The following is a 24,175-nucleotide window of genomic DNA, read 5'->3' on the forward strand; positions in this document are numbered from 1 at the left end:
AAAGGCCTTTTGCAATGACGCTGCTGGTGCTGCTGAACACAGTCCTACGCGCACATCTTCATCTTCTTTATCCTCCTGTTAAAAAAAGATAAAAACCATTCACACTGAGAGATTTTAGTCTCCACTGTCGGTGAAAACTGGACATAAACAAATGATCCCCGCTGCCTTTAGTTGTTCATGACTTATAACCAGCGAAAGAACAATCGATGCTGTGGCCGTGCTCTGTTGCCATTTCCCTCGCAGCAGTGAGAGTGGACTGACTGCCAGCTCCCTGCCACTCGTTGGGGGGTGAAATATGTTGCTAAGTATTCAATCGTTTGACGCCTGTCTCTGGCTGAACTCAGAGGACCCTGAACTTGTATGATCCTCTTATTTCACACAGGGCAAAAGTGGTGCACTGGGTTGGTAAGCATACCATAAACTGCCTCTGACGTCTGCATAAGGGGTAACCCAGCCACAACAAACCAGTAAGCAGCATAATTAGAGCTGCTGTCTGTTTTTATCTGCGTCAAATTATGTCGCAGCTTGAGTTGAAAGACCTAAAAATTAAAATCGTTTAATAGTTTGTATCTATTTCTCCCGTAAAAAATATTTGGTTTCAGCTTTTCAACTGTGAAGTTGATCTTTTTCTTTGTCTTACATGTTAGTTTGGAAGATGTTATTTGGATTTTATTTTGTTTATTTGACAAGAAATAAATATAAAGCCCTGGTAATGGGCTTTAAGATACAAGGACAGCAATTTTCCCATTTCCGTCACGTTCTATAGACTTCGTGAAAATAATTGGTATATAAAAATGCAATTAATAATTTCAAATGACCTGTTTTGTCTGATGACCAAGACAATTGATTTATTATTCTCATCCTAGGTACAAAAACAACATCTGAGAAGTAGAAACAGTTTTGTTACAACAGAAAAAGTTACAAGATTCATTTTCTGTCGATCCAGTTGATCAATCTTTGCAGCTGCAACATCTTCAGGAATTTGACCTCATCTTTTATTGAAGGATACAACAGACAAGATTGGATGTGAAAATATTTTGCGTTGAATCGGAGCATCATTAAAATGAAGAGAGTTGATACCCTGCTCTAGAGACAAAAATACAAACCAGTGTAATTCTTTATGCCATCCCAGGAGTGGAAGCATTTTCTGTCCTACATGTAACTGACATAAAACAACCAGAACTCAGATTGAAGAGCAGCTCAAGTTTAGTGAGCATCTGCATGAGTCAGCAGTGGTATTGGGTGGTAGATAGACTCACAAACTGGTCTGTCACTATTAATTATCTGGTGCTATGTATGTGAAATCAGAAAAATGTAATTAAAGGATGTAACGATTATTTCCAGCACTCTTCTTTTTTTTTTAGAGCTCAATTTTACATCTCTTTACTTCTTGTTCAGTCTGACCAACAGTCCAACCATAAAGATATTCAGTTCCCCATCATGGAGGATTTAGAAAACCACATTTTCACATATAATTAGTCCAGTGATTTTCTTGTCACTTTTATGTGAAAAAAAAAAAGAAATTATTTCATTATACATATTGCTGGAGATATTTTTTGTCACTGATCATTTCTGCAGCTGAAATCCTGCTTTAAGTTAGTTGATAGAGACAGAATGGCTGATGGGGGATCCATGGATGTTCTTTTATTTAGTATAGTATATTATCTCGATGTATTGTGTATAATCCTATCATCTAGTGTTTGGGTATAGTTGTATCTTTCTAGTGCTATGTTTTCTGCTCTCATATCTTGCTGTGTAACTCTTTTAAACACAATTTGTTTTATCATTTGTACCAATGTTACCCCACGTGTTTATCTTTACAGGGTGTCAAAAAGAATATAAAAGAGCAGCTAGAGTTTCAGAAAGGTTAGGCATCACTATCTTAATTCCTACATACATGAATGGACAGTCATCTGCACCCCTTTGCACCTGCAGTTCTTGTTTCAGTCTGTAACCAGCCCTGTGCTACCAGCTCACACCAGCTCGCAATCACCTCATGCTGCCACCGTGCTTGTTCAATCAATGTTTTTTTTTTCCAATACACAAATCAATGGGGCACGTCCGATTTCATACATGGTTGCTTCTTCACTGGGAATCTAATTTAAGTTGTTCCTCCCAGCTACTGATCCATTAAAAGGAAATCAATGAGCGCGGCTGGAGTGACTCTGCTGGTCTCATGCGAGTCCACCGTTTCGCCTAATACTCAAACACCTTTTAGACACGAGCCGCTCCGAGTTACTCCTCCAGTTTACAAACAGAAGTCAGACACCGTTTCCTTATACTGAATGTTATCCATTTATTACTCAAAATAACAGTTTCTTCCTACTAAAGATAGAAGATTAAGAGAATAAAACATGCAGTGACAAGATTCATCTGGAAAAACCATCAACACAGTCGTAAACACCGATTAGAGACTTCTGTTCCTCTTCCTCTTCAAACTGAGAAGTTGGGAGAAATGTTCCAAAAATAAAATACCTTTAGAGAAGTCCGATCTTACAGAAAGCACCACAAAAAGAAAACAGATTAACGCACATTTTAGTTCGTGGTTAAGGTCACCGACGGACAAGAATTTAACACTTTCAGGGACAACAGCAGCGTTTCTGTGCATTTCAGTCACCAAAGTCACAACCTTGACTCTACTGCTGATCATTTTCCAACACGAGAAATATTCTTTACACAATTTCAGACCCTCAGTTGGTTATTTAATTAATTTAATTCTTATACTTTTAAGTCTGCTTTCGTTGACTTTTCAATTAAGTCTGCAACTTAATCAACACAAGGTGATGATTATCTTTGACAAATTATCTAAGGCATGTTTGAAGGCTCTGAAAATGAATGTTCATACAGGAAAATAAATGAATGCCTGTGGTAAAAAAAAGGGGGAAAAATAAGAATAAAGTATCCTCCAGCTGGGGAAAAAGGTCAGCAGTAAAGCACGTGATTTGTTATAAATGTGTAAAACGCACAGAAGCGCCGGTTTGGTTCGTCAGACTTAATTCCTTCTAAAATACTTAATGAAAGTTTTCTGCAAAAATGGCTGCATAGGGTTTAGGAAAAAAATCATCAGTAACCGTATATTAAAAAAAAGGGACTAACTTCTGGCCGACTAACACAGAAATTCATTTTCGTATCAGGGGGAACCTCACCAAAACGTTATAAAACCAAGCAAAGGACCAGCATCGTTCTTAAAATGGAGCCGCAGAAAAACTTTCTACAGATGCTTCAGTGGACGTTACATTCATGTCAAAACAAACAAATGACCGACTCGGGGGTCCAGCTGACATAATGACGGAGAGAACGGGGAACAGGTACTTTTTTTTCCTAGCGACCTCCTGATTTGCGTCCGGCCCAGGACCGGGACCGAGAGCGCGAATGAGAGCGGGATCTGGATGCGGAGCGGGACCTGGAGCGGGACGGGGAGTGTGTCCGGCGCACTTCTTGCTCGGTGTAATGGGAGGTTGACGGTGGGTTGACGTTTTCTCGCGGAGATGCAGACTTTGAGCGTGAGCGAGATCTTCCTCTGGACTCCCTGCGAGGCCTCTGCCTGTACCTGAAGAGACACGGTGAGACAAATTACCAAGACCATCTATAAGTACATCTTTTATCAATGTAAACAAATGCAGTTTTACATAAAGACACAAAGAGATGCAGGATGTGTCAAAAAGAATGCGCACCGGTCATCTTCGCGGCTCCTGCTTCTTCCTCTTCCATAAGCTCGTCCACGAGACCTGAAGAGAGAAATTATACAGTTATTTCCCTTTTAAGGAAACATTAAAACAAAAGTGAAACACCATAAGAGCTCAAAGACAAACTCACTCTCGAGGACTCTCCGATCGTCTGCGGTGGCGCTCATAAGACGGGCTGCGAGACCTGTATCTGTCGTAGCTGCGGCTGCGCGAACGTCTACGCCGGCCGTCTCGATCGTAGTCGTCGTATCGAGAGGATCTGCCCGGAGAACGCCGCTCCTTTGATTTCATCTGGTTCGGTGCTGATGAAAAAAAAACAATGAAAAACAGAAAGCTGACTTTAGAAAATGTCCGGAAGAGCTGTACTCAATGTTATTATCTATATCTATATTGGGGATTACAGCAGATACCCCTGCCATAACTATACTTACATACACGTTCATAATCACTGCACTACTTCCTGTTTATTCCTGTACACACCACAGTATACATCTATCTGTTTAAGTCATTTCCCATCTCTGTCTAAAACCTGATTAATTACAGATATACATTTACAACCTGCTCACATTACAGTTTATACAAAATCATTATATTGAACTTGGCTGCTGCTTCATTTATTTTTAGACTCAAATTAGACTTTTTCCCCCACTTACGATATGTTTTTATTCAGATACTGCCTTCGATAGAATAATATAGTCTGCTTCTCTCGCTGTTCTGCATTTGATGATACAGAACTTGAACTTTACTTGAACCCGTTACACGCTCTGTGACTAGTTAACATGGCTGAACAGAGCTGCATCAGTAGTGCCCGCAGACAGTCAATAAATGCACTGAAAGTAAATATACAATGAATCACAGAGGGCACAAAGTGATGCTGCACAGTTAATCAATATACGTATATGTACTGTAGTGTAGTTCTTGCACTTACTTTTTATCTCACGTGCGATGTCTCAGGTTAATAAATAAATACAACTGATTTGGCATATCACGAGGAGCACGGGGCGAACTATGTTTAGATGATTAACAAAACTGAGAAAGAGTGTTGCAGGTTTGGCCACATCCTAATCAGCAGGTATCACTGCAAGGATTCATTCTTTTAGAGGAAACACCTGCTTGATGGGTACCGAGACCCGGTATTAAACGGGCCCCGGAGCTGAATTAAGAAAAGCCCAAGTAGTGATAAACCGTCGACGTCATTGGTTCTGCTTTCGCTAGTGTAGAAATTAAGAAAATGAATTTCCTGTTTATTATTATTGCAACGAAAAACGATATCTTGCACAATTAATCTCACCAATAAGATTAAGACATCCGTCTATAAAGCATATTCCCAATCCGGAAGAGAGGGCGGGGGCAACTCTGTCTCACGCACGCACACAAGAGATCCTGCTTGTTACGATGGCGGAGAGAACTAAACGTTCAAAAGTATGGTTACAGTTCACCACAGTCGATGCCGACAATTCTCGTTGCCACAAACGACACTTTTGCTTGTAAGGGCGGAAACACCGGATAGTACTGGACCATTAAGCAGTACAGATAAGAGTAGTAATAGTTAAAATCTTAACTAGCAGCAGAAATCCCTTCATCACTCATGCTCGTACACTACAAAGCTGTTAAGGATGCCTTTCATTTGAGCTTATCCCTTGCTACCTCTTCAAGACGAGACTGTTATGGGGAGGGTAATATTGATTGGGAATAACGGCAGCAGAGGAAGTAGCAAAAGAGCTGAATTGACATCTGTGCATATGGGGGAGCTGGCAGAACATGTCAGGGCTCTGTGTATGTGGCGCCAGTGCTGTTGCTTACACATCATCTTACGGGCTTGTCATATCAGCAGAAATTCCTTTAGAGGGCACTGGTAATATTTAATTTTAAAAGGCATCAATTGATCGACACCTATGATGTCAATATTTTTGTGCATTGCAAAATTAAACATAAGAAGAAACACTTACTCTTTCTGTCGCCCTGGGCAAACTGGATTTCAATCTGCCGGCCACAGACCCACTTCCTGTCCAGGCTGTGAAGAGCATCCTCAGCGTCACGAACATCCTCGAATGTGCTGGCTGGTTAAGGGTTTGTTTGCTCTCATTTTTGGTCAGGCCACACAAATTCAAATGAATATTATAGCTTATATTTCTCTCAGAAGGTGAGGAAAGCATTTTCCCCTCACATAAAACATTAAAAACATCAATTCAGAGAGATTTAGTTAATCGTTTTTCCGTTTACATATTCTTCATAAGAATATTGTTCATTTATGGAAAGAAGGATCAATAATTAAATCAAACATGACATTTGTGTGGCCTGATGTATAAAATCAAACACTTTAAAATGAAGACAAATGATATATAACTTGATATGTAAAATTTGCATAAAACAAATACACATTGATTTTGTAGAGATAAAAGATGAAGCAAGCTTTTCAAACACATCAAATAATTGTCTGGGGGATCAGAACTACAAGTATAAAAACAAATCAAACACATGAATAGCTGATTAAAGTGCTTTGATTAAGATTAAAATGTCATCGACATCACAGGGAAAGCTGATTTTGTTGTCATGTCAAATTAGTGGATTCGTCTTGGGAGGATACAAAATAAATCAGACTTGTTACCTTTTGCTTGACTTTGAACTTCATCTTGATCTTTACACTCTTTAATCGACTCCCACAGAGACTTGGGGTTTTCCTGCTTGCCTTTTCCTCTTAAACCTCTTTTCTTTTCCCAATTCTTTGTCGCCATATCCAAGCTTTGTCTCCGTTCCCTTTTCCTCTTCATGCTTTACTTTCTCTTTTCAACCTTTTCCCTCCCTCTGATCCTGAAGGTCTGTGTGACTTGTCTTTACAGCTACTCTACACGGGTCTTTGTTACTCTTTGTGGCCGGTTTCCACAACTGGATGCTTTTACATTTTCTGAAGCAATAACAGAGAAATACGTGTGTTAGATATTCAATCAAATTATGTGCAAGAAATAAAGCATATCTTCTCTGCTGAAAGGAAGTTAAAATTAATGGTTAGAAAGAACACAGGCAGTAAAAACTCATTGGGAAAGGATATTGAATGTATGCAAATCCTCTTGATTGACGTGTATAGAAGTCAAGTGGGATGTAGACATCTACTATCGGCCCATAGCGGCCAAACTCACGCCGCAAATCCTCAGGCCTGAACACCGTAAATACAAGTATGACTCAACTGACCATCACTCTACCGACATCATCAACCAGAAATAACAGCTGAGAGAGGAGCTGATGAGACGGGCTTAAAGGGACAGTTCACCCCAAAACACGATAAGACTTACCTGATGATACGACCCATTTCTCCATATAGTTTCTACTAAGCTAGGTAAATTAAGCTGCTGCTAAGGTTGCAATAGTAAACTGTGGTATGTAAATCGACAGGTATTTTATCCTTTATTTTAGCAGGGAGGACCTACTGAGACTGAGGTCTCTTGCCCTGCATTTGATTATTCATAGTATTATGTTTTACTGTTTTATCTTGCCATGAAAATCTCATACCCATGCAACCTTAGCTGTTGCTCAAGAAACAGTTATTAGTTTTGATGTAGTATTTTTTTCCTGTTGCGTTTTGGGGTGAACGGACCCTTTAAAATATGTAACACTTTTTGTTCAACATGCATTTCAATGTGTAACCCACTTTTAAGTCTAAAACATAAGCTGAAGCAGCACTGTTGCCTCATTCAGGTTAGATTCACAAAATGTTTAAACAACTTTTTATAGAAGATTAATTATGTTTTGAGTTACTTTGTTGCTATGATAAAAAGAAAATATAAATATAAGACATGCTTTTGAAATATTCATACACATGTAAATGAACCCTGGGCAGATATTGATTTGTGAAATCAGCTTGTAACTGCTGTATTTTTTATTTTAACTGCTGGATAAGAGTGGTAATTAAAACCACGAATTTAACTAGGTCAGGAGTTTATAAAGCTGTTGTGTGAAATTATAAACCCTGACTCAACCCACTGGTTTCAACATACGGTAAAAATAAAGTCTCAGCAACCTAGTTTGATGCAGCATTTGTTAACAGGGGCGATTCATTCATTACTTTGAAGGATTAGGGCAAATCTGCATGTGATTTGACGACGTGCACGTGATTACTGAGGCAGGACACAACAAATTGTATTGATATTAAACTATTATACTGTATTTAGCACATATACAATTACATTAACTTTTATTGAACACAGAAAATTATTTTAAAAAGTAAACTTTTCTTTTAACTAACTAAGGCATTAAAATGACCCGAATTAAACGCCAACAACGGTAGCTATATTTAAGTAAGTAACGGCTAATTTAAATAACGGTTTGTGTAAAATTGTGAGTTTAACGAAATGAAAAAGAGATTTTTCATAAATAAATTGTTTTAATCTGCAAACCAACTAAAATACGTCCTGGATGTCGTTATGAGCTAACGTTGCGTTGTGAGCGTTAGCTTATTTATAAACATGAAAACGTGCACGAGCAGCGTGCAGATGTGACGGAGCGCAAACAAAGAAACGTAATAAAGGTAAAGTAAGTCTACAAAACGATACGTAATTATTAGAGTTTTGTTTTTTAACAGTATATTTGTGAACTGTGTTGCTGCTGCTAAGAAAAATCACACATAAAGAGCCATGGCAAGCGGGTAACATGTATCTTAAGGCTACGACGAGCAAGCTAACCTTAGCTAATGAGCTACGTCAGCTAGCTTAGCCGCCGTAATATGAGTTAGTTAGCGTTACTGGATAATCTGTAGGTTATCGCGTCAGAATGTGGACTCACCTGGACTCATCGGAGATGTTTCTAACAAACAAAGACGTGTTTGGAGGCCTCATGTATCTGGCCATAAAGTTACACTCACACACAAGAAGAAATTTTTGGGGGAATGGAAAATCTGCAGCGAAAGAATGTGAAGCGCATGCGCAATAAGAAGGCGCCTTCCGGCTCTTCCTCTCAAACAACAATCGGGCAATAATAACCCACAGCGCCCCCTGCCGCCTGAAATCCACCTACAGCACCTGCAGCTGTGGCAGAAACTAAAGTACTGAATAAAAACAAACATTTTGGTTTATTTGATCATTAAAATTTATTGATATATGTGTGAAGTTTTTTAATCATGTTATTTCCAGATGAACCCCTAAGGTGGATGTTTTCGCTGCCTGATGTTGATCAGACACGTCTGCTTTTGCTGATGAAAGTCACAGAACCGGCAGTCATGGTCTGAGGAAGGAGAAGAGAGAAAAAATATGAAGAATTATGTTTTTTTTAAATACAGAACTTTATCTTCGGAGCAGTTTTAAACATATTTAAAGCCACTGACCTCAACCATCTCGTCCCCTTGGATCTCACGGACAGAGGTGAACTTCTCAGTCTCAGTAATCAGCTTCCCATTCTCCTCTCTGACTATGCACTGGTTAACACCAAAAATATTGAATCAGGCAGTTGTTCGCAGACTGTTTTTGCTATTACCCCTTATAAATAATCACTTTTTTAAATCAACCAATTACAAATAAAAGATACAAGTTAAAAGCCCTAAACTCCAAGGCGGTTTAGACACAAAACACAGCAAATATTGTATTCTATGATGAAAGTGAACTCAAGAGAAAGACAGGCTTTGTCATATTTCACTGACATTTTTTGAAAGAGCATCACCCTTTTTTCTTTTCATTGCTGTTAAAAACCTGTCCATCCTGTCTGAATACATTTTGCTGACTAAAGCCAACAAAGATTTTCTTCTGCTCACACACAACTATCTATATGAAGAGTTTGAAACTTGATTTACCTTAAACTTCCTGCCGTCCACAGCCGTCATCTCTGTCTCCTTCCCGATGGTGAATGAGTGAACTTTGGTGATGAGAGGAGTCTTAATTGTGCAGGTGAAGTCTTTACCGTTCTGCTCGATCACAATCACCGGTTGGTTGTCCTTTCGCATTTTGACCATTATCTCAGGTGCACCTTCAGGACATAAAAACAATATATGATGTACACATAAGCATATAAATCCTGCAAAATTAAATTATTCTTACCGATAACTTTTAAGAAATCCTCAACATTTTCTTCAGAATAAACTTTCCAAGTGCCGTTAAAGTCCATGTCTGCGGTTTGCTCGTGCTGCTTGCCTGAGGATGTTTGTTGTTCTTGTTGTCATAATTCCACCAAACACACTGCTGGTTGGCACGTTTGGGACTTCACACTCCCTGTTATTTGGACTGAAATTTCCACTAACTGTCAACATGGTTTAACATCTTTACAGAACACAAAAACAGACATACATGAAATAAGATAATGCAACAAAATCACTACATTTTAACACTGAACTTTGGCAATGATGTACCTTTATTTGAGGCAGGTATTAAAGCTTGTCTTCTTCTGCAACATTTATGACTGGAGGACATTTGTTTTCTCAAAATATAAAAATACTTCAACACACAGAAAGCAAATACATTTTAAGGCAGACATGTGCAGGCAGCAGAAGCTCAGGCAGTTCAGTGCTGTGAAGTGCAGATATGACAAAGTGATTCACCTGTTTAACCTCCCATCAGGCATGCTCAGTTATAGGAACACAGGTATGTAGAGCTTCGTCACACTTGCTGGAATGTTTTTGAAGCTCTTTGAAGTGAAAACACTTAAAAACAATCACCTGACAAAGAGAAAGAAACAACAGAAACACGTATTTTCTTTCTGCACAGGCCGTTTGTTAACACCGTGCCGAGTTGCAGTCCCTGAGAAAACACTGATCAGTCATGCAGCGATGTTACATACAGTGCTAAGCTTGTTCACAGACATCGGTCAACTACATTTGCAGCTTCTTCTTGACTTTTAAGGACTTTTAACATTTCTGATCCACAGATTTGTGCTTGCTTTTTTCGCCAAGACTCTTTTTACGGAGCAAAACAAGTTTGCAATCACTACGCAACATCCTCTTGTAGTTTTTTTATGCACAAAAGGAGACAGAAAAATAGTCCAATCTTTCTATTTTTTAAGGGCAGATACCAAAATATGCGAGTGCTTTTTAAAAGTGACTAATGATATAGAAAGACGCATTTCTAATACGGGTGTACAAATACCAATACTCGTCATAAGACGGATACTTTTTTAAATGTTTTTCTTATTTTCTTCTTCATATTTATAATTATTTTTACATTGTTATTTATATTTGCTGTTTCCAAACTTCCTCACATATTTCGTGTTACTGATTACCCAATACAAACACTAATACTGATATGTGTGCAACAGGATAATACTGGCCATAATATGAGACGATGACTTATCGGTCAAGCTCTACATTACAGACTTTTAATACTGTGTTTTGAAGGGTAAACTCCATCCGTCTGATGCTTTACGTTTGTTAAAATAAGTGCTCTCTTTTTAAAAGCAAGTCTGCTTGTTAAGACACAAAATGCTGCCGACACTTCAGGCTGAAATCAAGGTCTGAAAGAGCCCGGTGGTGCATGCTTTGGTAATGTGTTACATGTAAAATATCTTCATGAACTGATGAAAAATATATCAAAAAATGCTTGAAAAAAATGCATAATCCCATTTCACAAAAGCAGAACACTGAAAGAATAATACTGTCAACAATTTAAATACATAAATAACAAGCGTTGCTACGACTCCCATGACTCTCCTCTCACTAAATACAACAGAATAGATGTGGCAGTCATGAATTGTAAACATGTGTAATCATGAGTGTCTGGATTCTTCCTCCTCCTCTTCCTGTTTTGGACCGGGGTCACTAAGGCAGCGAGACAGTTTCTGTTGCTCCTCCTGCTCGTCCGCCACCTTCTCCTTCCTCTCGGTGTCACCTGTGGCCCTCTGTGCCTCGCTCTGATTGGGCCTCTGGGGGGATTCGTGCAACAGGCTGACGGCATCCGGAGGGATGGGCTGAGGCTGAGCCGCCCGGCCTCCGGGGCTCTCGCTGTCGTCATAAGTGAAAACCTGGTTTTCTGGGATACAGATACAATTCAGCGTTAAATTGGAGCGTTAAAAAAAAGAGTAGTAGTTAGCTTCAGAGAGGTTGTTGATTTGACCTTTACCTGCGTGCAGAATAAACACACGGGTTTTACCATGACACTTATGTGGCATTAAAGAAAATATCGTGTGACTGTGCCTTGAAAAGGAAAATAAAGCAGCATATTTCACCAACTTCCTGTCATCCAACTCAGGACTGCATGTTTACTTTAACTGACCTGATTCGAAGCAGACTTTTCTTACTGGCGGTGTTTCCTGTCGGTTTGCAGGGACTGTGAGGTAGTGACTCATCTGTGAGCCAGACACAAAGGTTTCATTTCGTACATTAATACTTTAAGAATTTGGCAATCACATCCAATAATCACAATCATGGAATTTAAGGTATAAGTGCACATCTCAAATAGACAACTGACTTACAAATCTGACATGTAGCTGTCAGCTCAAACATTTACAAACAGACTCACAGTGGCTGCTAAACTCACCCTCCTCTCCATCTCCACCCTCCGCTTCCTGAAGCGAACTTCACTCATGTTGTCCTCAAACGGGTCGATGAGCAGGTCGTGTCTGCTGTACGAACGCAGCTGAGGAGCAAAACAACAAATGACAAAGTTAGAAACACATTTTCGAACTGTAAAAACAGCAGACTGTTAAACTCTTGTGTTACGGACCCTCTGTCTGGTCTTCTGCAGGTTGCCTCGCAGAATCTTTCTAATTTCTTGTTCACGACTTTTGGAGATGCTCGGGATCGCTCGTCCTCTTGCCGGCACTCTGGGCTGAATGTTTCTGAAGAGAGAAACAGAACAGATCAAGCTATTTATTAAAACATTAAAAAATGGCCCTGAAAGCTCGAAGCACTGCAGTGAAAGAAAAGAATTGCAAAGTTGAAAAAAACTTGTGTTTTCGGAGGACACAGAAAAGTGATGAATACACCCAGACAATACAATGTTTTACAATGTTTTAGGGGTTAGTTCACCAAAAAAAAAAACATGATTTGTCCTCCTGACCCATGACAGAAACTTACTGCATGGACACAGACGACACGTAGGTGGGCAGCTTGGCGGTGCTGCCGCTCTCCACCAGCATTATGGCCTGTTTCATCTCCATCTTGTTGTAGAAGGAGATGAGCTGCGGCTCGGTCGAGCGCTCGCCTGCGATCAGCCACCTCTTCACGTAGGCCTTGTTGAAGCGGTTCAGCCTGAGGACACAACAGAAATCACTTCTAGCTGAGCTATTAAGAGAATTATTTAGTGTCACCACGATAACTACCGCAGGATTTTCATACAGCTAAAATGACTTCCTGTCTTCTTCTCTAAAGCAGCAAACCGCGACAGCATCATCAGGGAGGATTTGTGAAACATTTATATTAACAGACAAAAGAAAACCTTGAGCTTCAACCAAAGCTAACGAAACATTAGACACATTCATCCTATTCTAAATCATGTGTTTTGTGGCATACCAGGGCATCCTTGACGCTTAATAAAAGGTTTTTGTTGGTGACTTTCCTCATAAAAAGACAGTAAAAATCGTACTTGTCTTTCCAGTGATGGTGTCCATAATGACCACAGATGTCTTCAATCCCTGTCAGGAGATGATCCAGGAACTAAAGACAGAATGAGTTGTTAATTTCTGCAAACTACAGAATATGTTACTGGGGAAAAATAACCAGAAATGACATTTAATCAGTCTGAGAACAACATAACTTTTTTAGCCTTTGATGATTTTCACTGTTGTCTTACCAATCATTATTGATCTCACCTGTGTGTGAATCTCCTCATTTATTGATCCTTTGCTCTCCTTCTTCTTCTTCACTGCGAGGAGCTCCACCAGAGGCCTGATCGTCATTCCCTGAAGACACACAAACAGCAGTGAGATCAAGAGGAAATTGAATGGCATGTGTTTTTCAGTGTAGATCAAAGTGTTTGATATGTTTTACTGTGTCAAACTGATTTACTGGTTTACTACATATAAATCCAAAATGTTAGGTGCAACCAAACAGACTTGTGCTAGCTCAGCTGGTGTCCAGTAGTGTCACTAAACTGTTTACTTACTGACTTATGTGTTAACTGATTCTTTTATTTCCTTTTCCTCTTGTTTTTTTTTTGTTTTAACTTTGTTAATGTTCAGGATTTTTCCCTGTGTGATGCTCGACTGTCTTGTTTTCTGCAGACCCCAGGATGAATAGTTGTCACAGTAGTAATAACTAAAGGGTATCCTAAGTCAGTTAATACATAACTAAAACTGCTGGGTATGGTTGTTAGTCTTTCAAAATAAAACCCAGTGATGTAAATGTTCTCCTGACCTGCACAAACACAGTGAAGAAGATGACGGTGATGATGGCGGTGAGGAACATTAACTTCATCTCGCTGTTGGTGAGCAGGTACCCGAGTGAGAAGGCTATGGCACCTCGCAGGCCACCGTAGGCCACGATGAACTGATCCTTTTTGGTTAGTTTCACAATACGGAATTTATTGATGATGTACGTGAGGCCAATGACTCCTGAAACACACAGAAAACACCAAGAACTACAAATGAATGCTAAAAAAATATCACATTATTGATTACCTGTCTGTTTAATATAATTAACAGTGCAAAAATGTGTCTCTTGGCACAAATCAGAAATCTACTAGGACCCAGGGATAAAAGTTCAACAGTTAACAGAGACAAAAGTCACCATGTTTTGTTTCACTGACCGAGCACTCTCGACACCAGACAAAGGAACACCGTGGAAATGACGAAGGTCCAGTTCCAGGCGTGAGGACCGACCACAGTGGAGACACCGAGGAAGATGAAGATGAGCGTCTCGCTCACGCTGCTCCACATCTTCAGGAAGTATTTGATGGTGGTGTACGACTTGTGGGAGATGTTGGCCTCCACGTACGGCCGCATCACCCCGCCACACGCTATTAACCTGTTCGAGACAGGAAGGGAGCGAGGAGAGAAAGATGCATTTACAAACAGAGAGTAAGGTTGAACACTGCAAACATGAGAGTTACATGAGAATTTTGATTTCACTTTTATGTGTTTTTATGCTAAATATGAAGACAGAGCCAGTAGGCAGTTAGCTTAGCTTAGCATAAAGCTTGTAAAGAAGGGGAAAAGCTAGCCCAGGTCTGTACAAGCTAACCAAAATCTGCCTTTTAGCAACTCTAAAGCTCAAAACTATCTCTATTACACTACTTATATATACCATTTGTTTATTTTCTTGTTAGAAGAAAGTAAATGAGACGCAACAATTTGTGGGTATTTTGTGCGGGACACATTTTTAAGTGGGCGTGGTGATTCTGCTTCCACAATTTATGCTAGGCAAAGCTAACTGGCTATAGCTTTAGATTTAACAATTTGTGACTAAAAGTATATTTCTCAAAATGTCAGACTGTAACTCAAAATAAAGTAGTGGCTAGTGAATAATAGTGTATTGTCTATGATGGCTGTTGAGCTGAAAGGATTCTCAATCAATTGGCGGAAACATTTTTTTGCGTCGTGTGGTAAACATTTCAAAAACAGGTTGACAATGGCAACAAGCATTTATTACTTAAGAAGAACATTAAGAGATATATCCCAAACTAAAGTTTTGTTCAGTGAGCAGAGAGGCTGAGTGACTTACGACATGATGCCTGACAGGTGGAAGACCTCCGCAGACAGGTAAGCCATGTAGCTGTACAGGAAGACGAACAGCGGCTCGATGACTCGGGTGTGAGATGTGAAGCGGGACGTGAAGGCACCTAAGATGCCGTAGATGGCTCCCACCATGATGCCCCCCACTGAAACCACAAGGAAACAGACCACACCGAGGACGGCGTCGACCACCGTCACCTTCCCTGCGTGGGAGAACTCCTCGAACAGGTGATACAGAACCTGCAGAGGGAAACAGGTGTCCTGAGTCTGCTACTGTCTGTGTCGGGACTGTCTTCGCTGTTTACCTTCCCTCTTATTTCCTATCTGTCTTTACTTCTTCTCTTTGTTCCTTACTTTCTTATGTCCCTCTTTTCATCTTTCCCTCCCTTCTTTCTTTTTTCCATCTATGCTTCATTCAATCAATCTTTCTTTCTCGACTACTGTCTTTACTTTCTTATTCACTTCTTTCCTTCCTTTCTCACCTCCATCCTTTTGTTTCTTTTCTTTTTCTTGCATTCTTTCCCTAATTTCTTTCCTCCTTTCTTCTTTATTAACATTCTCCCTTCTTTCCATCCTTCCCCTTTACTTATTTATTTCCTCTCCGTCTCTCTATTTACCCTTTTATTTATTATCTGTTGTTCCTTACATCCTCACAAATCTCCCTCCTTCTTTCCCTCCTTTCCTTCTTTTAATCCTTTCATCCTTTTTTCCTTCTACTCTTCATTTTGCATTTCTCCTCTCCTTAGTTTCACCCTTCCCTAGTAGTTCCGTCTTACGTCTTTCTACTTCCCTTGTTTTTATCCTTTTAGTGTTAATTCATGCATTTTCACAGCTGCACTTTGCCGACAATCTTATTAACAGGAACATTTAATCTTAGACAGCCTCTTCAGCTTTGGAGGAGAAAGCAAAGTGGTGAATTAAGGGAAAATTGATTTCATTTTCTCCGTATCATCAGTGACCGTCTGTAAAGCGGGCAGACATCTAAATTTAACCAACTTAAAAGTCTGGAAGTGAAATGTCTGAGAGGCTGCAGACATCTGAAGTTGTCCCCATTTATGTACTTCTTTTTTTGTACAGGATCCCAGGTCAAAAAGACTCGCGAAAGAATTGTTTAATCTTTAATTGTTTTTGTCTTTTATAAGGTATGGTACTTTAATAAAGATACTTATTTGATTACAACCACCGTCCTTCCAGCCTTCACTTCACTCACCACAGTGACGGCGTCGTTGAGCAGCGACTCGCCGAACACGAGGATGTGCAGCAGCTCGTTGATGTGAATCTCCTCGAACACGGCCAGCACGGCCACGGGGTCCACAGCCGAGATGATGGAGCCAAACAGCAGGCAGGACAGCAGGTCCACGTTGCCCAGACCCGCTCCTTCAATCTGACACACGGCGTACATCATCCCACCGATGAAGAAGGCGTTCCACAACGTCCCGACCACGGCGAAAACCAGGATGGTGCCCAGGTTCTCTGTGAAGGCCCGAATAGGCAGGAAGTAGCCAGCATCGAGGATGATGGGAGGCAGCAGGTAGAGGAAGAAGAGTTTTGAATCGAGGATGGGGGGTTCCTCTCCAATGGTTTTGATGATGCCGCCGACCAGCAGACCAACGAAGATCAGCAGACAACTCTCTGGGACGACGCTGGACACTCTGGGAATAATATGAAAACCTGCAAAGAGAGGAGAATCAAATATGTTCACTATTAAATCTTAGTTCAGAGCTCGAGTTGATCAAACTGAAAAATAACTCAGAAACTTGAAATAAAACCTTATTCTTAAATCTCAAACATCACAGAAGGTCTCTTAAGTTGGATAACAGTCTGCAGTAGTAAAGAGACTGAGGAGAAACAGGAATGAGTGTATAATTTATCATTTGTCATGATGAAAAATGTGTTTTTCTTCAACATTAAGTAATGTTATAACTCATTGCAGCTGTATTTAGCAATACATCACTGTGTGCATTAGAGCAGCAGTTTGAGAAGGCAATAAAATGATGCACTCAATCATTTGGGCTTCACGACCTCATGAAATATCAAACATGTTGCAGCAGCGGCTGCAGCCTACAAGGCCCAGGCTCTTTATGGGAACAGAACAGCTGCCTGAATCCACGTAGTCTCAAACCTATTTGTTTAATCTTCATTTAACTGCAAACTCTTAATTAGCCTTTAGTAGATGTTAGTGAAATTGAAAATCAACAGCTGCAATAAAAGGTAATTATTTATCTTTTCAAGTCAAAAACAATGTTTAAATATATATATTTAAATATCTTCTCCGTTACCTTAACACCAGTCAAAATATACGCTATTAAATTTACAATAGCGAATCCTAACAAATTACAAACACAAGCTGTATAACAAAAATTAGCATATTAGCTTGTAAGCTAAGTTGCAAAACCCTCAAATTTGAGAACATGAAACCAGCAAATGTTTGTCATTTTTGGCTGTAAAAAAGGTTTTGATATTATTATCAAAGTAGCCCACTTTATAGCTAGCTTACAATGGTTGTTAGCTAACATGCCAACATTACTGTCGAGTGGATTAAGTGTTAGTATTAATAAGAAGAATAAGCTTCATATTTGAGAAAATGAAACGAGGATACATTTTTTTTTAGCTAGCTAGCAAGAGCGTGTCAGTAAACATTACTACAGCTTGGTATGAGCTGTTAGCATTAGAAGCTTCGTAAGAGTTGTTTTTTTATATTTGAGAACATGAAACCAACGGATGTTGTAACTTCTGCTTGTGAGTGTCTGATTAGAATCTAATTGCCCGATTTAAAGTGAGCCAACATATAATCAAAGTAGCCCAATTTACAGCTAGTTTACAAAAGTTGTTAGCTAACATGCTAACATTACTGTCGAGTGGATAAAGTGTTCGCATTAATAAGAAGCATATCTTCATATTTGAGATTGTGATACCAGAATCTTTTCAGCTAGCTAGCATGAGCTTGTCAGCTAACATTTCTATAACGTTACATATAACAGGAGCATGAGCATGAGAGGCTTTGTAGCTAAGTTTGGTTTCTTTACATTTAAGAACAGGAAACCAGTGGATGTTGTCATTTCTGCTTGTGAAAGGTTAGTTAAAATCACTCTCGCCCAATAGCTAGCCAACATTAGCTGACCTGCAAACATTACTATAGTTATGGATGACCTGTTAGCGTAAGTAGCAATGTAGCCAAGACAAACAGTTGCAATTTTGATAATTAAATTATGTAAATTATTATATTAAATTAATTAATTACTTTTTTTTTGGCACGTTGGGGGCAGAATTAACAAATTGTAAACTCAACTTTGACATATTATCAGCTTTTAAGTTGATACGTTAGCAAACAGTTGCTTATTTACTCATCCAGCAGTAACAGAGCATCATTATCAGGCTAGTTTCTGTCTATTAGATCAAAATAACTCCAATATTTAATCTAATTTTGCTTGGGTTTTTTTGTATCACCAACTCTGGCTAAATTCTCCACTTTATTTAGCAGCTAGTTATTAGCTGTGTCTGCCTGCTTTTTGGTGGTGGGCAGATAATGTGAGTTTGTTTTAAGAGCTTTTTCACTGATAAAAGGCTTTCTGCTCAGGCCCAAAAAATAATGGTAGCAGCCTTAAAAGTGAGCCAAAAAAAAGCTGTGGGCTGCTAAAATATAAGCTAAAATTTGTAAAGCCAAGGGGACTGTATATCATCACTCTCTCAGCTACATCAGGCCCTGACATTCACACTCAGTCATGTGACTGTGGGGTCGAGGCTGCTGTAACAAAAGTCTCCATCCATGTTTTAAGCAGTCAGTGGTTAGTCTGTGTGCGACCGTCCTCGCCCCCTCCTCTCCTCCCTGACTCGGCACACTGGGATCTTTGTTATCGAGCAGTGCATTAGGATAGGAAGTTGGACCGGCCCTCGGAGACAACAGCTGGACCCAACAGATAAGATGCCAGATAGAGCTTTGTTCTGCCCAGTCAGCCAACGACAAACTGAAGGACTGATTCCTACAGCCAATCAGATTCATCAATGCCTGCTGCCGTCACATTCAACATGGTGGTACGAGGGATACTGCAAGAATTACAAACTCAAAATTCATCATTATATAAAATTAAAAGGTTAAAAGGTCTCATTTTAATCATTTGAATGTTGAAGGTTTGCTGAGGCACTTAAAATATTTATTGATATTATTTAATGACATTAAAAGGATTTTATATTCAACAATATGAGAAGTGTTATGTTTTGTGTTGCTAATGCAGATGTTATTTGACTGAATGTCTGAAAATGGAAGTTTGAGGATCTGAAAACATCAAGATTAACAATTTTGAAACAATATGGTCGGCCAATATTTCCTTTTTTCATGAAATATAGACCAAAATTTCATATGAGATTGATATTAGATGTTCGAATTTAAAGGTTTGTGGCTCAGATATGTATTGAGAAGAACATTTTACATTTTCAAAAACGTTTCTCAAGGACAAACTTTGTAATAGAGCTGATATTCTAAAATGAACTCGCCATAATTTCTAACATAAACATTAACACTAATGATAAGCTAATCGGTCATTCTCACTTTGGCTCTATTTAATGTTGTATGAAACCACAAATTAAAAGACAATCTAGACATTGAAGTTAAACAAAATATACTTAAACAATCACACAAATAAATCTGATAAGGTGCGACTTAAACGCTCCTAACATTGTACAGAGTTTGGTTGGTGGCCAAATTGCTTGAGTGGGTGGGAAAACTGTAAATACTGTATGCAAATCATAAAATAGAACATAACGACCAGCACATTAAATATACTGGAAGTTAAATAATACAGTCCACAACATTGAGGGAAAACCACCTAAGAAAATAAAGTTCTTAGTTTGCAGCCATGTGTTTCCAGTGGTGTCCAAAGTTTAGCCACTTGACGTGAGGATTTTTGTTGTCTGAAAACGAAAGGTCACAGGCAGGAGATGAATCGTTATAAATCTGCAATGAGACACATTTAATCCCTACAATTAGTCTGAACAACTGCCGTCAGCTCCTCTCAAAGGCTGAATTTGAATCCTTCAACAGTTGCTTCGACTACAGACAGACAGATGCTCACACCATCCGGTCCTGAAATTAGTTTGTCTGGGGAAACATCATTAGCTTTCTGTTCCACTCTGCAGCACGGATATCCAATCTTTCAGCAGTTACGCTGGAAAAAATGGGGCCTTAAGGACAGGAGGAGACTCATCTTAATAACTGAACTCATCATCACTGAAATCTGGTGTTTTTGGCTCTATGATGGAAGTGATTTCATAACGATCTGACACTCTCTCAGGTAGACGAGTTTGATTAGTTCATTACCTAACAAAAACTCATCTTGCTAATGTCTCTGTAATGACTGCCGGCTCATTAAAGCTAAAATGAAGCAACTAGAGTTTCACTTTTATTCTATGAAGCTCTACAGAGAATATCTCTTCTACCTGTTTATCCAACATGAACCTCTTAGGTCCTCTGGCTGCTGCACAGACTCAATCTTAAATTGGTGTAGCAGCTTGATGTCTTTATGTTTGTACCTCCTGGAACATTTAGGTTGTTGTGTTTGACTTTTAACTGCATCTGATGTGTTGAAGCTTTTAATGTTGCAATTTTGGGCCTTTTTGTTGTTTTGCAACTGTGAGTTTGGTGATTTATTATTTGATTTTGAATAAATGGATGATGCAAAAAGACTAACCTGGCTGTTGACATATAGATGATGTATATTGACCAGTTATTTCAAGAAAGAAAGGCCTTTATCAGGATAAACTGGTGGTTTGTAGCAAGATTTTTTTCAATAAAAGTCTTATTTTAAAGTATGTATTTTAAAGTTTATTTGTTTCTACAAGATGCATGTGGTATGTGGTATTCTACAAGATGCATGTGGTATTTTTCTATGTTTAATGGATGCTGTCTTGTAATGAAACTCCCTAAGTTTAGCTGTATTTATTTACATCTTTGCGCAGCATAAACATGTACAGTATCGGTCTGGATTCTATAAATAAAGCTGCTACATGATTTCAAAGTTGCTCTAACTCAGGCAGCTGGTCGTTTGTTTCTATATTTAGTCATAATGAATGTGTATCTTATTCCCAGCTGCTCTTGTGTCTATTTTTGTTCCTGCTGTTTTAATTACTTCAGTTATTTTCCTCTCTGTTCTGTTGAACTGAATGACATCTTTATATACACATACAACTGGAGCATTTTCAAACTTCAGAGCCAAAAAAGCCCCTAAAAATACATTTCTGGAGCTTCCTCACGTCAGTCTGGATCATCAGTACCCTGCTTTTTTTTTTAACTCAGCACTAAGCTGGATGTCAGCAAGGAAATCCTTCTGTGATTGTAGTCATGTGTCACTCACCAAGTTTCATGAGCAGGGCCAGCAGGATCCACAGAGAGATCTCGAAGGGCTTCCTGACGTGCTCGTAGTTGAAGGAGAGGACGGGGAAAGCCTTCTTGTGAGCGGTGGAGTTAGTTTGGTGATGGGAGTCCTCCTCTGTCCCTGGATTCCTCCTCGTCTCGTTGTCTCCTGAAGCAACATCACGACTCGCGGAGGCAGCAGAGACGACAACGAGGAACAAAACGCACAACAACGCAGTCAGACTGAGACTCCTCCGGGCGGGTCGGAGCAGCACAGCCATGTTTTCAGGCGGTTTGACGGCTGATCTGCTGCTGTCGCTCAGCTCTAGATCCGATGAAGATGAAGATGAAGAGAGGACGGGGAGCTAGCGAGGTGCACCACGGAGAAGCGCGCACTTTTACGCACAAACTCCCCAAGCGTCCTAAAATCACGCATAGCTGTGCAAGAACAAACGATGGTTTATTTCCCAAACAAACACGCTGCTGTCATCTGTGGGAGGTGATTTTAAAATAACATCCCGCTTCTTTCTCGCCTGTTAAAGACTTAAAGTCCGGTGAGTCGTTGTCTGTTTGATCCCTACATGTGAAGTTTCCTCCTCAACTACTTGCATCAAGCACCAGCATCCATCAGGCAGTCATCTGTCACGCTGCTCTCTTTCTCGCTGCATATTAACATGCGAAGCTGCCGGGGAGGGAAAGTGACATCTGCTGGACAGGAGGACCACTACGACCAACACGCGCACATCTGTGGTGAAAGGTACATTACTAATGCGATACATTTTTGATGTACTTGTGAGTATTGTAATGATATTTATAGCTGAACAGGAAAAATGATGCATAATAATGCATTGTTATAGATTCAACTTTATCTGTACCAGTGTTAAGTCCAGTTACAACATTCTTATTATTATATTTTAGCTTTTGTCCAGTTACAAAAACTGTCTAGTTTGCTGGTTAGACATCTTTTTTTAATAGTATTTTTCCTTTAACCTAAAGTAAGCTTTCTTTTTTAATTGTAGTTTATTTACATTTCCATATACGTCAAAATAAAAAGATCATCTAACCAGTGCGAGATCAAAATTCAGCTACAGTAGCACATATGAATCAGGAAAGAAAATACAACCTATGTATGAAAAGAGTCAGAATGAAAGAAAGACAATATATATATTTTTTAAATTCTTATTTCATGTGCTGTCAAAAGCTACTTTTGACACAGTATTTTTCAGTACTGAGAGCTGAAGGTTTAAGGCTGGAAATAAAGTGTAGTTTGATGAATCCTCACAAGAGGAGCCTGCTGCCTGTTACCAGAGGGGATCCATCTGCAGCCACAATAATCTTTCAGTCAGTTCTGCACTCATGGATCATGAGATTTTCTGTTTTTTCAGGAGCGGACTCTCAAATGTTTCCTGAATATCAAATCAGAGACAGAAAATGTAAACGTATGTCTGTAATCTCTAAAGCTTTATCAGTTTAGAATCTGTATAACCCAACTCTGATGCACTGACATGTTAGCTTCTCAAATGAAGTAAAAAAGAATAGTTTCTCTGAAAAAGCTTTAGCATTAACAGATCATTCACAGCTCACTTCATGTCCTCTTCATGCCCCTCAGCCCCCAGCAGAGGAGAATTAGTAAAACCAACAACAGGGCCGTTCCCACAGAGTCAGACCTCCTCGTCTGGCTGCTGTCTGCTCAACAGACGCTGCAGGAAACATAAATATAGAAGCTGTTTGTTTTTCTCAGGGACGTTGAGTTTTATATGTCATGAATGACACCAACAAACTGTATAAGAAGTATCTGGAAATACACAGGCTGTTTGGGGTTGATGTTCCCAGGGTCATGACACTTTAAGGAGATCTTTTATTTTCTCAGCTGTGTTTATTCCCACGTCAAATGTTTTTTTCTCCTTGGGTTGAGATCACCCACCTACAGTTTTACAAACATAAAATCCAGCATTAAATACAAATTTTAGTTGCATTTTTCCTAGAAAAAAGCTCCTCGACGGTGTCGTTTAAACCTGCGGTAACAGTAGATTTTTTGGCCACTAAAGCTGATATAGTTTTTATTAACACATCTAGCAGCTACTGAGCAGCATTGTGAGCTATTTTGAGACGTGTTTGGCCACCAGATGAATTTTAATCCACTATTCGATGTCTTTAAGATCTGAGTTTGGTCTCCACCTACTGCTGAGGGAAATATCTTCCTCTTTAGCTGCCATGTTTTAATAATTAAATTATGTTTTTTGTCACATGACTTTATTCTCATTTGTCCAACTTGATTTGAGGACACTGGGTCACATGACCTGGAAGCTATTGAAAAAAAACTACAAATGTTTCTATAAATAGATGATTAAAAAAAAGTTACTTATACACCAAATTTTATGGTATTTGTTTTGTGTTAATTCAACTTTTATGTTAACTTAAGGTAAGCGGTTCGTTTCCTAATAAGAAAACTTAACTTGTTTGAATTTACAGTGTGGGGATTACTCCAACAGACTTGTACCTACAGATTTGAAACTTCACCCATTTTTAGTCCGGACATCCAACATTGTAACATTATATACTG

At 39.3% G+C, this 24,175-nt stretch overlaps 3 protein-coding genes across 3 annotated transcripts; all 3 read right to left on the reverse strand.

The window, feature by feature from the left end:
• Positions 1-2,271: 2,271 nt before the first annotated feature.
• LOC138609093 (serine/arginine-rich splicing factor 10-like) lies at positions 2,272-8,583 on the reverse strand. Its single transcript, XM_069681712.1, has 6 exons — positions 8,463-8,583; positions 6,734-6,840; positions 5,636-5,737; positions 3,817-3,988; positions 3,675-3,728; positions 2,272-3,550 (listed from the first exon to the last, which is right to left on the reverse strand). Exons 1-6 carry the CDS (start codon positions 8,525-8,527, stop codon positions 3,322-3,324), a joined length of 729 nt encoding a protein of 242 aa, XP_069537813.1. The 5' UTR covers positions 8,528-8,583; the 3' UTR covers positions 2,272-3,321.
• A 205-nt stretch (positions 8,584-8,788) lies between these two features.
• LOC138608474 (fatty acid-binding protein, liver-like) lies at positions 8,789-9,927 on the reverse strand. Its single transcript, XM_069681067.1, has 4 exons — positions 9,707-9,927; positions 9,463-9,635; positions 9,001-9,090; positions 8,789-8,900 (listed from the first exon to the last, which is right to left on the reverse strand). Exons 1-4 carry the CDS (start codon positions 9,771-9,773, stop codon positions 8,850-8,852), a joined length of 381 nt encoding a protein of 126 aa, XP_069537168.1. The 5' UTR covers positions 9,774-9,927; the 3' UTR covers positions 8,789-8,849.
• Positions 9,928-11,348: 1,421 nt separating this feature from the next.
• On the reverse strand, positions 11,349-21,899 carry LOC138608473 (Na(+)/H(+) exchanger beta-like). Its single transcript, XM_069681066.1, has 12 exons — positions 21,614-21,899; positions 16,477-16,937; positions 15,256-15,506; positions 14,342-14,559; positions 13,951-14,147; positions 13,407-13,496; positions 13,181-13,251; positions 12,673-12,846; positions 12,320-12,434; positions 12,134-12,232; positions 11,870-11,942; positions 11,349-11,626 (listed from the first exon to the last, which is right to left on the reverse strand). The coding sequence occupies exons 1-12, from the start codon at positions 21,891-21,893 to the stop codon at positions 11,364-11,366; spliced, it is 2,292 nt and encodes a 763-aa protein (XP_069537167.1). The 5' UTR covers positions 21,894-21,899; the 3' UTR covers positions 11,349-11,363.
• Positions 21,900-24,175: the final 2,276 nt, after the last annotated feature.

This window comes from Semicossyphus pulcher, unplaced genomic scaffold, assembly GCF_022749685.1.
Source record: "Semicossyphus pulcher isolate SPU_LCO1_2020_fin unplaced genomic scaffold, fSemPul1.0.p SCAF_5, whole genome shotgun sequence".
Classification (NCBI taxonomy): domain Eukaryota; kingdom Metazoa; phylum Chordata; class Actinopteri; order Labriformes; family Labridae; genus Semicossyphus; species Semicossyphus pulcher.